This window comes from Pseudopodoces humilis, chromosome 2, assembly GCF_049639895.1.
Source record: "Pseudopodoces humilis isolate 2021_Gansu_Grassland_sample_001 chromosome 2, ASM4963989v1, whole genome shotgun sequence".
Classification (NCBI taxonomy): Eukaryota; Metazoa; Chordata; class Aves; order Passeriformes; family Paridae; genus Pseudopodoces; species Pseudopodoces humilis.
The window spans coordinates 72,783,704-72,798,877 of record NC_142201.1 but is presented as its reverse complement, the minus strand read 5'-3'; the positions used below and the strand labels follow the sequence as shown (position 1 = coordinate 72,798,877).

The 15,174-nt window shown below is 39.0% G+C and overlaps 1 protein-coding gene across 1 annotated transcript; it reads right to left on the bottom strand.

Annotated features, from left to right (window-relative positions):
- Nucleotides 1-454: 454 nt before the first annotated feature.
- POGLUT3 (protein O-glucosyltransferase 3) lies at nucleotides 455-15,174 on the bottom strand. Its single transcript, XM_005516753.2, has 8 exons — nucleotides 14,961-15,174; nucleotides 10,027-10,224; nucleotides 9,367-9,653; nucleotides 8,418-8,634; nucleotides 6,862-7,058; nucleotides 5,720-5,914; nucleotides 4,605-4,709; nucleotides 455-3,745 (listed from the first exon to the last, which is right to left on the bottom strand). The coding sequence occupies exons 1-8, from the start codon at nucleotides 15,172-15,174 to the stop codon at nucleotides 3,620-3,622; spliced, it is 1,539 nt and encodes a 512-aa protein (XP_005516810.2). The 3' UTR covers nucleotides 455-3,619.

The following is a 15,174-nucleotide window of genomic DNA, read 5'->3' as shown; positions in this document are numbered from 1 at the left end:
ACAAGAAGACTCTAGCTGTTAAATCCTGTGAACTTAAACAATAATATATTTATATAACAGCTTGCACTTCATCACCGCCCTTACAGACAAAATTTTTGCAAAACTGCAGTGCTAAAGGAGCTGATAATATCGTAGGTTTATATAATGCTTCTTTTCCTTATTATAGTTTCTTTGCAAGCTTCTCAGACATGCTCCAACAGGTGATGTATGTTTTGCTTGTCAGCTCTCCTCCCTAACTAAATAATTTACTTTGTAATGTAATAAATGTCGGGCGTATGCTCCCCGGCATGGATGCTTGAATCTAACATTCCATCAGACAAGCTTTGATAATAGGGTTTTTTAAATTATGAATCTGCAAGGCGAGCCTGGCACAATTCTGTCACAAAACAAATATATTGGTGATGTTGAGGTAAATGTAAAAAAAAAAAAAACCACTCTAAAATATATACGAAACTGTATCTCTTTTATGTTCAACAGATCAGGATTTATTAGTTCTCATTTCAAGATGAAATTGAGATTGGGTATTTCCAAACGTGAGTGCCTAAATATATTAGGACATACATATCACATAACATAAAAGCAGTGTTCACTGCTTATGTGAAGCCACTGTTAAGGTTGAAGAAATCTGAAAACAAAGAACTGCCTTCCCAACATTTCTGTAAGTAAACCCCTTCTCTGCAGATTCCTGTGCTTGAGAACATCGGCCCTGGACTTTAGGACATACTATTTCAAACAAATAAATCTGCCTCTGTCATCACTGGTAAATCCCTGATGGAAACAGGACAGGTTTTACTCTATATTTAAAAACTGAAATTACTATAGCAAAATACTGTGGTATGGTAACAGTTTTCCAAAATGATCACCACCAAGAGATTTTTAAACCTTTGAACAGTCATTGTTCAAGAACTACCACAGAATAATACAAAGTCCAGTCTATGTATGCCACTTAAAAAATTCTATTTAATGTATTACACTTTACTTGCAAAACCAGGTGTTACTCATTATTTAGCATTTCCTGTAACACACCAGGCCAATGGGTATCATCCTCTCATCAAACTCAAATAGATCTGACACCTTTCCTGGCCTGGTGGGACAATTGCTATGATCACTCTTCATTACAATTTAAATTGCATATAGTAGCACCAATGGAAAGAAGAGAGACTTTGCCTTCTTTCACCTTTGGAAGAGCTCTGGTTGTAAACTGAACCAGATTTTCTCATATTACTCTAGACTTGTAGTAAAAGTTCCACTATTTCTCCACTATTTTTTTCATTACAGCAAGAAGATGAATGCAGTCATATTTTTCAGGATATTTCTTGCCTGTAAGCTATAAAAGCAGCTGTAAGGCACCCTGTTGACAAACTAGTCTTTGCTTTGGAGAGATGTTTATTACAAAAGCAAGGACTTTTTTTGGCAGAGAAGAATTAAGAATAGTTTCTTTCTCTTTTTATGAGGGAAGAAAGGAGGGATAAAGCATTCACATTATATTCATAATTTAAAATTTATCTGATTCTTCTTTCAGTTTGAAAGACTTCTGTTTCAAGCTAGGCAAGTTTTCCTACATAGGTCCATACATTTCCAAATAACCATGACACCCCTTATTCTCTCCCATTTAAAAAAATAAAAATGAATCCCTTTTGGACTCTTGATTTGAAATATGTGGAAAACTGTTGTTCACCCATCTTTTATGCTTACTTGCCTTTGCTGAGCACACCACCTCCGTAAACACTGGTGAATATAAAAAGCACATGGCATAATGGGTAATTCCCCCAAAATAAGATCATGTAATACAGTAAAAATGATTGTACACATAGAACAAAAGGGGAGCGCATACTCAGTCTTCAGAGTCAGCTTCAGCAATGAAACCCTGTTCCTGAACTTTGATGTAGAAAAATTTATGTCAGATGAGTTGAACATATATTTATAGCCTGAAGTTCTAGGACTGATTTTCATGCTAAATAAAAATACAACTCCTATAAATATGAGTGTTAGAACCAGAACAAAGAGGATTATGGGTAGAGCAACACGATACGGGACTTTTTCTGAACTGGCAAAATGTAATAAAAGACGGATGGACAGTTGCACTGACCTCTTCAGAAAGACAAATTTCTTTCCATATTTAGCATACTGCCTTTCTAATGCAGAAATTTTATGTAACTTGCAGCACAGAACCAAGAGCAAAGCCTGCATGACATGCAGAGCACTAAATTTTGTGCATCAAATCAAATCAATCAGACAAGTCCACTGTCTGAAGACATTTCCATTCTTTTTAGTGTAGGGAGAATTTGGTATCCATGAAAGCTTTCATCTGACTGTAGTGACTGAGAAGCTGCTCAGGCAAGCTGCATTAGCCAAGATGAAAACACAGAAATGGGTGCTTGTGGGCACTGGTCTTGGTGTCTCCTTCCAGGACTATTTATGCATTTTAAAGTAGACAAACTTGGGCAAAAACCAACAGGGGTATTTGGAGCTGCATCCAGGACTAGGATTCTTCTTCTTCCCCATCCAAAGGCAGACTTTATCAAAAAGACATGACCAGATCTTTCTGCCCCTGTGAATTTCACACTGCTAGATTCATGGATGCACAGAAACTTCAGTAGAAGATGTGAAAACCTCTTGTCCAGTTTGGAGCTAAGGCACCCTCTGGAAAAAATGGCTTTGATTAAACCACGGAGGACAACCAGCTTCCCAACTGCTTTACATGGACTCTAACCCCTAGACTATTACACAAAAGTTAAACCTAGGTGGTCTAAAACTCTGCTAACAAATTTCAGATTTCATGTAGTCTAGAATACTGTAGATGGTGGTGTTGAACTAAGACACCAGTGTTTCCCATGGCCTGAAATTCCCAAGCCTTTTGTGGATCTGTGCCTACATTCACAGTCACTGGCAGGGAACAGATCTTCAGGGTGGTGACCTGGCACCCAAACCACTGTGATTGTGATAGCTACAGGGTCTGTTTTAAAGCAGCACTTAATTCTGGTGGTTCACAGCCATGATGCTTACAAACATATTTTTCTAATCTCTCCCCTTCCTCTCCATTTTCCTCTAAAATTGATGAGTGTTACATCAAGTTGTCTGTTACCTGTCATACACCACAAAATATTGTGAAAGCATAACCAGATCTGATATCTATAAATCTCAAATATTAATTTTTGTCTACTTTGAAAATTGTTTTGCATACAAGAAACAATCTAATACTGAGGTAAACTTTATGAAGAATTCATAACACTGTTTCAATGTATCACAAATGCTCCTTTAGAATAACTTGCACTGACTCATGGCAAGATCTTTTGTGGTGACTAGTTCCTCATAAAACTTGGGTAAATAGATCCCATCTGGAACATGAGCAGCTCTGTGCTCTTCTTCCTGCCGGTGCAGTGCATCAAACAAATCCCCCAGACATTCCCCACTGCAGGCTCAGTGTCTGTCTGGTGGTGGTCATGGAGCCAAAATTGTGAGAACCAACATTGTAGATCAGAACGAGTGTGAAAAAGGGTATGAAAATACAAGAATAATACACAACTAAGAACGTCTGCTATGGCATAAGAGTCTTGGATTTCACAGCTTAATTCCTATTCTTGCATTTTAAGTGGGTCATTTTCTCCATCCAGTACAGTTATAGATCTTCCCTTAAAGGCTTTTTCCTGTGGCAACTGCACACTGAATCCCTGTCATCAGGCTGAGGTACAAGTTCCATTCCATCCCGTATTTCAGGTTTGCTGGCTTGGCGTTCGGCATATTTCTGAAATATGTAAACAACACTTAAGAATGCTATAAGCACCAACATATAATTCATGAAGCAGAATTTTCCTCCTCCCTTCCACTCAGAAGCCTACCTTTATCCAGGCTCCTTATGTCATTGTTTACAACCTCTGCATGAGGTGTCTTTGTAACACACCTACTAATAGGCTACATTGCCTCTGAAAACCTCCTTTCATGTTTCTGCCTATTATTATGGAAACTTGAATATTGTCATCATTTGTGCCTAACCCTTTATGCAGATAATGCATAAAAATGTCATTTTTGTACAATGAACACTTCCAAACTCTGTGTTAACCTGTGGCTGGTGAAGCTGACATCTAACTGCAGAGCAGTACAGGAAAAAGAAATCCATACTTTCAGAGAGGAGAACTTCTCTCACTAGAGATTTGCATTTTCAAAGGAAGAAATGACTACCGGGCCTGCTTCACCCCCTACACTATACTAGTCACACTTCTGGAACTTCCTTTCCATATATTCATTGCTTTGTAGTAGGGTAGCTCATGATGTGTGAGAAGTATGAAGGTAAAAAGAAAGAAAACTGGATATACAGATTATCTCCTAGAGACATCTATTGGAAACCAAATACCAAGTGACAATGAAAACAGGGCTGATTGGGGATGGGGGCAAAGAAAAAATTCCTGAGTCTGTAAAATAACTATTATGTCAGGTAGCTTTTTTTAATGATGAAGCAGGGTTTAGCAAAGCTCTTCACACTCATCTCCTACGAATAATATGTACCATGGCTGCTATCAATTTAAGTAGGGACTGAATATGAAATTTGTAACATTGCTAGCAGTAGCAGCTGTGGGAAGAGTAATAAAGTGATTTATTGCACTTACCTGCAGCACCTTATAATAGTAGCAGTAAAACTTGTGAGGCTGAAGTAATTCTCTTGCCATTAGTTGACCTTCTTTAGCAATTTTTCTTGCTTCCTCATCATTTTCCTGGGAAATTCAGAAGAAATAAATGAATAACTGAGCAATCAGTGAGTTACTCAAAGCCTGACTAGCATTGGAAGTTTTATTAAATGGGCTATTCAAATCTGCAAATTTAACTGCAATTACTGATAGATTGCAAAGGCATGATTAAAATTGCAGATTTGCTTAAAAATACTGGGTTGCTTTTATTGTTGCTACTGCTACCTTAGGGCTGTCAATAACAACTTTCATGACTAACTGTACAATTTTGAAAATTCAGTTGATTACTGCTCTACTGTTTTGTCCAAGACTCAAGCCTTTTCAAAATCAGTTTTGATATCTCTCAGACCTACTTAGTTTTACAGAGGACAAAACCACAGCGGTTGTCCTGTCCAGTGCAATGGAATTCAACACCTTCTTTTTAAAAATAACTGCATGAATTCATGTACTTATTCTCAAACTTTTTAGGTCTATGTTTCAAAGCTTTTAGTATTCTCCTCCGATTCCTTAGGCAGATCTACAGTACTCTCAGAAGAGAAACTTCTCCTGTGTTTTTTTAACCTTAACAGCACTTTGACTTAAAGCACAAATGGTGTTTTCAATCACACAATCGTATCTGTTTGCTTACAGGATCCCAGCCTCTCACTCTGAGCATGTTAAAGAGAGCAGCAATTTTTTGTACATTCAAACAAAACATGCAGTAACTTCTGCCCTAGTCAGGGCCTAAAAAAGCTATAGCATTAATTAAGTCATATCTAGGAATCTGGCTGTTTCTTTCACAATTACCTTAGTCAGTATACCAAGGCTCTGACTCAAGAACTCTTCTGCCCATACCTAAAATGAACACTTAAGTACTGCCCTAAATAGAGATGGTTACTTCAAATAAGGCCTTTCCATTTTATACTAACAACAAAATGTACTTCCTTTAGTCCAGGATCTCAACAGAGCTCATGCAAAATATGTATGAAGAGACTATTAAGAGAAATTGTTTACATGTTTGTTTATCACTTTGAACTTGAATCAATAATGGAACTTACCTTAGCCCATTTTATTTTCTCTAGCAAGTCCTCTAAGTTTCTCTTAACTGGAACATAATGTTTCCAAGGTTTTAATCCAATATAAAAGTGTTCATAGTACTGGGAATCTTGCTTCAATACCAGGCTGTCACCCAGCAATAGGTACGGAAACCTGTAAGCTGCTACGGTGCCATCTACATTCACTTGGTATTTGTACTACAGCGTGAAGAGAGGGGAAAAAAAGGTGAAATGTTTTGTATGGGAACGGGAACAATGACTGTATAAAGTATTATTTTAACAGGCAAGAAGTAACCATGTTTATTAATTTTCATCTTCAAACTCATTTTAGCGTTAAGCATGTATAGTTTCATGGTCTTCTGGATAACATAATGGAAGAAGGATTTGTTTTCAGCACGAGGCTGACAGTCAAGAACCTTTGTGTCATATGAACTGCCTGATGAGTATCATATTGAAGTGTCCTGGGATAGAGCAAAGGCTACATCAGGGAAGGAACTAAAACTAATCTATACTTCAATTCAAAGTAAATTTATTCTGACTTAACGTTATTATGTAGAATAATCTGAAACATAAAATAAGATGAAACATTATACTAAAACCATGAATGTACTGCTTTGGCAGATGTTCTTGGCTGTTAACAGTATTTCTGAAATATCGATCTTCAGAACAGAATTTCAATTGCTGTATATTATAATGGCTTTATACAGGACTCTGTCCCTTTATTTTTTATATCTTTCTTGAAGTAGAATTTGTATGTTGAAGTACAGCAAAACCACTCATATTTTTCTAATTTGTTACTACAAAGACTCATTCTGACATCCACAGTGTACTTGCAATGGATATAAGTTGTGTCCATTGTTTTCATCTTTACCCCAAATAAAAGAAACCCTGATGGTGAGAAATCAAATTTCTCAGACTTTTAAAAAATAAAAATAAGCCAAAATGTCTCTCTAAAGGCCTTTCTTTACAAGTGTGTCACATTAGGACATTGAATACAGGTGGTTTATCTACCCTGCATGGACCCGTGCTCCCACAGCAATGTAATTGTTTTGTTCACTGAAAAGAATTAACAAAAGTAAGCCTTGTCTTTTCAGTTGGTAAGAACTTGACATAAAACTAATCCAAAACTGTAATTTGATTGCTACCTTAAAGAAGTCAAAGAAGCCCATCAGCTGAGCCTTCCCCAGCTCTTTTTCTTTTTCTCTGAAGAAGAAATATCCAGTTATTCCAGCATCTAGTAGCTCTGGATTTTCCTTGGATAACTTGACAAGATGGAGACGTTCTTCTCGGCTGTCTCGACCTCTGAATAAAGCCCTCTCAGTTTTGTTTTCCCAGAAGGGGCCTATGAGCAGTGAGTGATAAGGCAAAAGCAAACAGCAGTGACAGGCTCAGGATCTGTTCAATGCAAATAAGAACTTGGTTTGACAGCGGCATTGCACTTGGACACATGGTAGGACTGGCACAATTTCCCATAACCATTTATTAATCACAGGGTTAAATTCCCAATTCTGGCTTGAATTTTGTGGTGAGAAACTCATAAAAGGAAAATTAGAGAATTGCTTTTCCACTCAACAATTGTGTATTTCAATAACTTCAACTATCTTGAAAGCTACATAAGGGATTATAATAAAATATGTAAGGAAAATACTAATAATTAAAGCAATTTTCCATCCATAAAGCCTGCCACATTAACCAAATTTCTTTAGTAAAATCCACTTCTGTTACCCAGCAATTTAGTTAGGTCCTTGAAGAACCACTTAATGATGCCTTAAAAAAGAAAATAAATGGCTATGTTGTGTCCTCTAAACACTTAGCTAGAGTCTGAAAGACTTCATCTCTGCTTACTGCCTGCTTTTAAAAACATTAACTGTGCCCTTCCTCACCTTTCTGCTAAAAATTTCCCTAAAGGACCTATTAAATGGAGTAGTCTCTTACTGTCTCCTAATTGGAAAAGCAATTTTACTAAATGAGTTAAACACACAATGCCTCCAACTGATCATTTAATTGAAATATTTAATTTGAAAACTAATAAAGAAAAGAGGAACTGAGAACTAATTAAATAAAAAGAAATAACTTTCCTCTCATTTTACTTCTTAGGTATTGCTATGCTATTTATTTGATACCTAAGTATTCTTTAATTTCCCGAGGGGGAGGAAGACACCTGTCAGTAAAGCTGACTCTTCTCTCAAAGCCAGAAAAGAAATTCAGGAGATCTCACTCTGAGGTATTTTTTCATATAGACAATGTTTTCTCATTTGAAAAAGGCTGCACCATAGTATCAAGCTTACTTCTTTCAGGATGCAAATTAATTTTTTGTAAACAGAATAGTGGGCCGTAACACAGTCAGGAAAAGGGTTGCTATTTGATTAGAAGAAACGTATTTGAGTCCTTTACTGAGGAGAAGGGCTTTTTAGTTACATTTAGTTTCCTTTGCCAGGTCACAATAGGTACCTTCTGGATACCTTTAGTGTCAAATTCAAATTGTCTATTGCAAACTGGAGTTCTTAAATTTTGGTTCTAAGCGACACACCTCCTTAGTGGCAGTGTTGAAAAGTGTTTGCAATCTGTAAAAACTAAGCTGCTTGTATTCAGACATGTCCTAGGGCAGTTTGAACTGAAGACTTTAACATATTATTTGAATGCAACTTGCATCTTTGATGGAAATCACCAATTCTTTTCAAATCCACAGTCTCTAATTCACCTGTATTTCCTTGAATGGAAAGGAGATCATTGGTGACTCCACGTAGGGTTTCCAGAGTTGAGTGGGTTACATCATACGTTGGCAGGATGATATCTCTGGAATCCACAGAGCCACACCAGGAGATGACAGGTACAGGACCAGGCGTATCATTAGCTTTCCGATGCTCAACTGGCCAGTCTCCAACATTGAGATAAAACTCCACATCAGGAAGACGAACCTAACCGTGTGCCCAAGAGAGGATAATAACACAGAGAAGCTGTTTGTCACTCTTACATCTATTCCTCAGTTCACCTACCAGATAGCTCATAGATTTAACTGCGCTTAATGTATGAATTCCAAGCTTCTGCCCTGCAAATGAGTATGAAAGGAACACCCAGAGGCCACAAAACAGTTCACAGTTGGGCCTTAGCCCTTGGAGCTTTCCAAACGTTTTCATTACTGGCAGGGCCAGCCCCCACACAGTGTTGCCTTGATGGAAAAACAAATGTCAAATCTTACTTCAGGAGTTATATATCTGAAGATACAACAACACTTGTTGTACTGCCATATTTAAATATGTTTAACCTGGACAAGAGACGACTGAGAGAGGATCTTATCCATGCTTACAAATATCTTAAGGGCGGGTGTCAAGAGGATGGGGCCAGACTCTTTTTAATGGTGCTCAGCAACAGAACAAGGGGAAACAGGCACATACTTAAAACAGGAAGTGCCATCTGAATATGAGGGAAAACTTCCTCACTCTGAGGGTGACAGAGCCATGAACAGACTGCCCAGACAGGCTGTGGATATTCAAAACCCACCCCAGAGGTGATCCTGTGCAACCAGTTCTGGGTGAACCTGCTTTGGCAGGGGAGCTGGACTAGATGTTCTCCAGAGGTCTCTTCCCACCCCAACCAATCTGTGATTCTGTGATATTGCCTAAATAGTCTGACATGAACCAAACCAATACCTTCCTGGCCAGTGACAGGAGCATTTCATCGGAGAACATTTTGAAGTCTGTGTACTTCCCTAAGGAGCGCCGGTAGATGTGATTATCCAGAATAGTGTAATGAACAATAGCACCTCTCGTTTGGCTGAACTTTGCTGGGATTTCCTTAAGCATTCGCTGCAGGTCAATGGTGGGAAACGAAATGAAGTCTTTGGTAATCTGAGGTTCTTGGGATGGACAGGACATCATGTCCTGCCAGACCTCAGTGTCTTCTTCAGGACAGTCACAGTATTCATGATAAACTGGTCCTGTGGAAAACAAAGCACCCAGAGTTGGTGATTCTACAGCACACATAATTTATACATTACAGTGGCTTAGCATTTTTAAATACCATGTTTTCTACAGTTTTCCTGGGAAACCAGCCTTCCTATAATTTCTGGAATTTTGCAGTGTAACTGAGAAAACAGCAACATTCTTCTCTTTTCAGAAATACAATACTTGTGTTTCACTTGTGAGGGTGAAATTATTCTGCTGAATGAAGCTGCATTTCTGTGAACCTGCCAAGCCCATGGGGGACTCAGAATTGTCTGAGCTGTCCACAGCTACCACAGCCCAGGTGTTGCAGTTTCAAATACATCCTAATTCAAAACTTTGATACATTACATCAAAAAATACCCTTACCTTTCAAAATATAAGGTGATTGAGCCACATGCTGATCACCATAAAGTATCTCAATTTTTAAGCCTTTTGTGACACTTCCATACATCCGATACCGCATAAGGAATGTACCATCATTTCTATCCAGAGGCCGAGGGGTGTAAACTCTGGTGACTTCTTTTGGAGAAAGTGCTTTAATTACCACTTTAAATTGTGTTTTCCCTGGCAAGAGGAAAATAAAACCAGACAAAATCACTTTAAGCTATTAGAATCACATCTAGTTAATAAAGATAAGGAGCAAACTCCACTGAATTAAGACCATGGAATTTAATTTATTTTTCACTACAATTTTTTAATTATACCAAGTTGGTAAAACTAGTTTCCAGTGAAGAAATATCATCCTACCAAATATTCTTAGTCATTGCACACCTCTAATGGAAAACCTGCAGATGTAGATAAAAAGTTAAATATTTGATCACAAGAAAGAAGACTAACAGTATTTTGAAGCTAAGATTAGGTTTTATTCTAAGTTTTCAAGTTAGTGCTCTGAGGAACAATTAATTTCCTCTAGAGTAAGAAAGACAGGAAACCAAGTTAAAGTAACAGGAGAAAAGAATACTTGCCAGCTTGTGGAAAGGCAGTTGCAGCATGCAGGAGTCACATACAAATTTTTCAGCTTTGGGCTGCTGCTGACTGTCTTGCACATTTAAAGTCCCAGCTACTGAAAAGCAGGGATAAGAGAATGATAGTAGAGATGTTCCCTGGACATCTGTCTGACCTGTGCTTAAAGATCACGAGCATTTCATCATTAATGCACTAAGATATGGCATAATTTATGGAAAATATGAGTATGTATAAACATGAATCTGTTACATTCTTTAATTCTATCACAAGTGGTCATTTGTCAACTTTATCAATAAAAAAAAGAGGGGGACAAATTATTCATGAAATGTCACAGTCTAAGCATTGTGAACCAAACAAATACAATGAATGCTACCAACAAGTAGTATACAAAATAAATGAAACTGAAAAAAATCCAGAAAAAAATCAAGATGTTACTAAAATCTGAATATGTCCCAACATGAGATGTCACAACTAACTCCATACTCTGCATCCACAGATAAATGCACTGATGTGATAAGCACCAGTCTTTTAATGATCAATCATGTCTTCCTTAAATCACTGGATCTTGAAATTGGATTCAAGTCAAACACCGTGCAAGAATATTCAGGTTAAATGACTCTCCCAAAGAAATGAACATCTCTGCCTCAAAGGTCACTGCAAATCACAACCACCATTTTTAACTTGCTTCAAAGAAGTTGACTTTAACCAACTAGCCTCTCCCTATGGTTATCACCCAGTATTATTTGGATGAAGAAGTATTCAAATCCAGAATGCGTCATGAGGTTCACAAAGAAAAGTTCATTTTTACTGGGTATAGTGATTTCCAACTGAAGAAAAGCAAGTTTTCAGTTGTCATAAAAATGAAATCATAAGTCAAATACTACTCAATTTTATATCCTTGTCCTCACCTACAGGATATTACTACGTGGGTCTTGTTCCCTGCTTGTTATGTACATCCTGCTCAAGACATGAGAAGCCCTTGATCCACCCAAAGGATCTGTTAGTTTTAGTTGGTGGCACTTTAGACCCAGGAATAATTTGATAGGGGAAGTGACTGATAACAAAGCTCTCTGGGAAAAAGCTAACTCCATTGACAGTGAAAAATCTTGGGAAAAAACCCAAGATTGAGTATTTCATGTGCATACAAATAATTCATTGGAGGCAACAGACTTTTTGTTTGTAATTTATAATGTTCATTGTGTAATGGGGCCAAGGCCTCTAATGCATACTTAATCATAACAACTTCTTACTGATTTTTATTTTTTATTTGGAAGAAGTTACCATGGTACTTTCACTTGTGGTTTTTTTGTTTCTCTCAGTCCAAAGGAATTGTAAAAGAAAAATGTGTCCTTGTTGAATCAGCGCTGCTAGCAGTTCTCTGTTACCCTGAAAACATGTCTGGGTCAGCATTTTAAGTACAAAATAATTTCCCAGTAATGAAGGGAGACTAAAATATAGACACAGTCAAAATGGGATACATTAAGAAACCAGGATAATGACACCTGCTTTACGCTCTTTTTTCCTTCTCTGCAGCTTGCAAAAGAGATAGACCATGCATGGAGGAACAAGTGATGAAATGGAGGGAAAGAGGAAAAAGGTAACAAGATACTTATTTAGGCAAATTGCTAAAGAAGAACATAAAAAACCTAGTCACCCTACTTCTGACATGTATGCTGAAGAGAAATGATCTGAAAAGAAGATTTTTTTGATTCAACTGTTTTACTGAAATTTACTGAAAACACAAGATTGACGAAGTCACAAAGAGACACATGAATTATAAGCCTATGCTTTCAGAGAGTTGGCTGCAAGAGCATATATCAGCAACAAACAAATACAGGTCTTGTGTGTGACTATCACAAAAGCCCAGGGATCATGGTCAATCAAAGACCCAAAGGGAGGTCCTGCAGTGCCCAGGTACGGAGGTGAGTGATCTGAGATGCACAACTCTGTTTGGCAGCAGTGGAACGAAAGCTGGAAGAAGCATGCCCTGGCTCTTTGAAAGCATTTGGTGAAACCTGCAAGAATACCTGGGAGGCCTTGAAAAATATTTGTTAGCAGAGTATGTAGATCATCTGAACAACAGTTAACAGCTGATTTTATCATGGTCAATAGCATATAAAGACATGGTTGGGAGTTGTTGAAACCTAGCAGAAAAGAAGGATAAGGTGTATCCAAGTATCTAAAGAAAAAAAAAATCTATGCTGTTTACACCAAAAGAAAGCTCCATTTCTTTCAGCTGGGATTTTCTTAACTTTGAAATAATTTTTCTAGGGAAAGAATGAATTCTGCATCATTTGACATCCTCCTACAAAGAAAGGTCAAACAGTTACAACCTTTGGGTTGAAATTCCAGTGCAATGTGCAATGGTGCATATCAATTCTAGTGAACAGACTTGACATTCAGAAAACAAATCTGGATTTAAAATCTACTAATTATGCTATACAAATTTTATAATGGAGCCCAGTAAGCCCTGACCCACTTGACTGAAATTCTAAAGCACATAAAAACCAATTTAATAGATTTGGACAAATTTCACAAATGTGATGCCTTAACCATAGCTCTGCTGCTCTGATCACAGTGTTTCTGTTTTGCAGTGGAGGTGATAATGTGGATTTTTTGCTATCTCAACTGATATATTTTGAGATGTATTTAAGTTATATTGGAGAGTGCTACCTGAATAAATATTGTTCATTTTAATTCTTAATGACATTTTACAGGTTTGAACATTTTAAACCATTCAAGAACAGAAGCTCATAGCCAGGGTCTCTATGAATACTTTAAACAGTGCTCATGCACTAGAATATGACCAATTCTACCACAAATTTTTTTATGAATCCTTGGCACCCTCCTAAACAATTCTTGGCACAGGACAGCAGTTAGCACATGCCAAGGCAACAGCTCTTCCCTGCCAGCAGCACGCATGCTCTGTCTTTGACTGGAGGCCACAGCAGGTCATGGGATGAATGAAGATCACTCCATGCCAGATGGCATTGGGACTTGGAAGTTTTCCTGGGACACTGAATTTATTAACATAAATATGAACACACACGAACACACTGTGATCAAAACTAGGTTCTCAGTACCCATGTCCTACCAGTTTATTTTGGAGGACTAGCACTAGCATGAGAACCCAACTGAACTTCACACCTTTCCACCTTTAGCAACCTGTTGTTTGAACCCAAGGCTCTCCCTGTGTAGCTGCCATCAACCTCCACTGCACTGGCAGGGAGTGTGCAGCCGCATTCTGGACTGCAAATACAAAACTGCACTGACAACCAGCACCAAGGTGCAACAGCAGAAGGGGAAAGTCCAGACCTGAAATATCTGAAGTATCCATGCTCCTGTCAGACTGAAGACACAGCCTGTATAATTCATGGATTCACTGAATATTCCAAGTCAGAAGGGATCCACAAGGATCATCGAGTCCAACTCTTAAGTGAATGGCCCATACAGGGATGGGATCAAACCCAAAACTTTGGCACAATGTATGTCTACTCTAATTCTGCAAGCAGCAGCTTTCTAACTAACAACACATGAAGAGGCCATGCACACGTGGTAATTGCTCTCTCAGTACCATCTCTGTGAACAAATTAAGTAGCCTCTACCCTATGAAAGTTAGCAACACAAGATTTCCTCTGGGGCCATCCCAGGGTTATCTTCATTATGAAATCTGTGATATAAAAGTAATTTTTATTCCAAATTTGAACTATAAATAGAGTGTGTGGAGTTAATTTGCAGCAGCAAACAGTTGACTGGCATCATACCACCGGTCTGAAAGAACAAACACAATTCCCACCCCCAGGAGAAATGTCATGGGATGGTTTGTGCTTGTGCTGAGTAAACAACAAATGAAAATTACTCCTTAACGGAGCAGCAGTAGGATAACAGAGCCCAGAGGGCTCTGCTGACAGAGACAGAAATTTTAAGCAACTGGTGTGTGTGTGGCATTAAAACTAATTACGTTACCACTTCCCAGCTGTGTACTGGGATTTACATGCACTAGCTCCAGGAGCACTGGTTCTTTCTGAGCTTACTGTTTCTTTGCTGTAAATTCCATACTGTTTAGAGTGACTACTGGTGGGAGCAGAGGAGGCACTGGGCAGCACCAGAAGAAAGGCTGGTCGGACCATGTGCTTTGCTTGTCCTGCGTGTCCCGGGCGCGGCAGCAGCGATGGCACAGCCACGGCACGGAACGGGGAAAGGAAGGAAGGAAGCAAGGAGGAGGGGAAGAGGGGAAGGGGTGGGCACCTCCATCCAGGTTCTGTGGCGAAACCGCAGTCCGGGGCAGGTCTGCATTCCGCGCCCCTGCCCGTCCCGGAGCACACGAACAGTACCTGGCGGCGAGCGGGAGAAGTTGCGTCCGGCCTCGCTGACCGCCTGGATGTAGAAGTGCCTCACGGGCACGGTGAGCCCCGCGTCCAGCCCGGGGCCCCAGGCCAGGCTCCGCTCGGCGCTGACGGGATCCGCCGGCTCCGCCGACCCCGCCGGCCGCAGCAGCGGCCCCGCAGCGCCCAGCAGCAGCAGCGGCAGCAGCCCGCGGCCCCACAT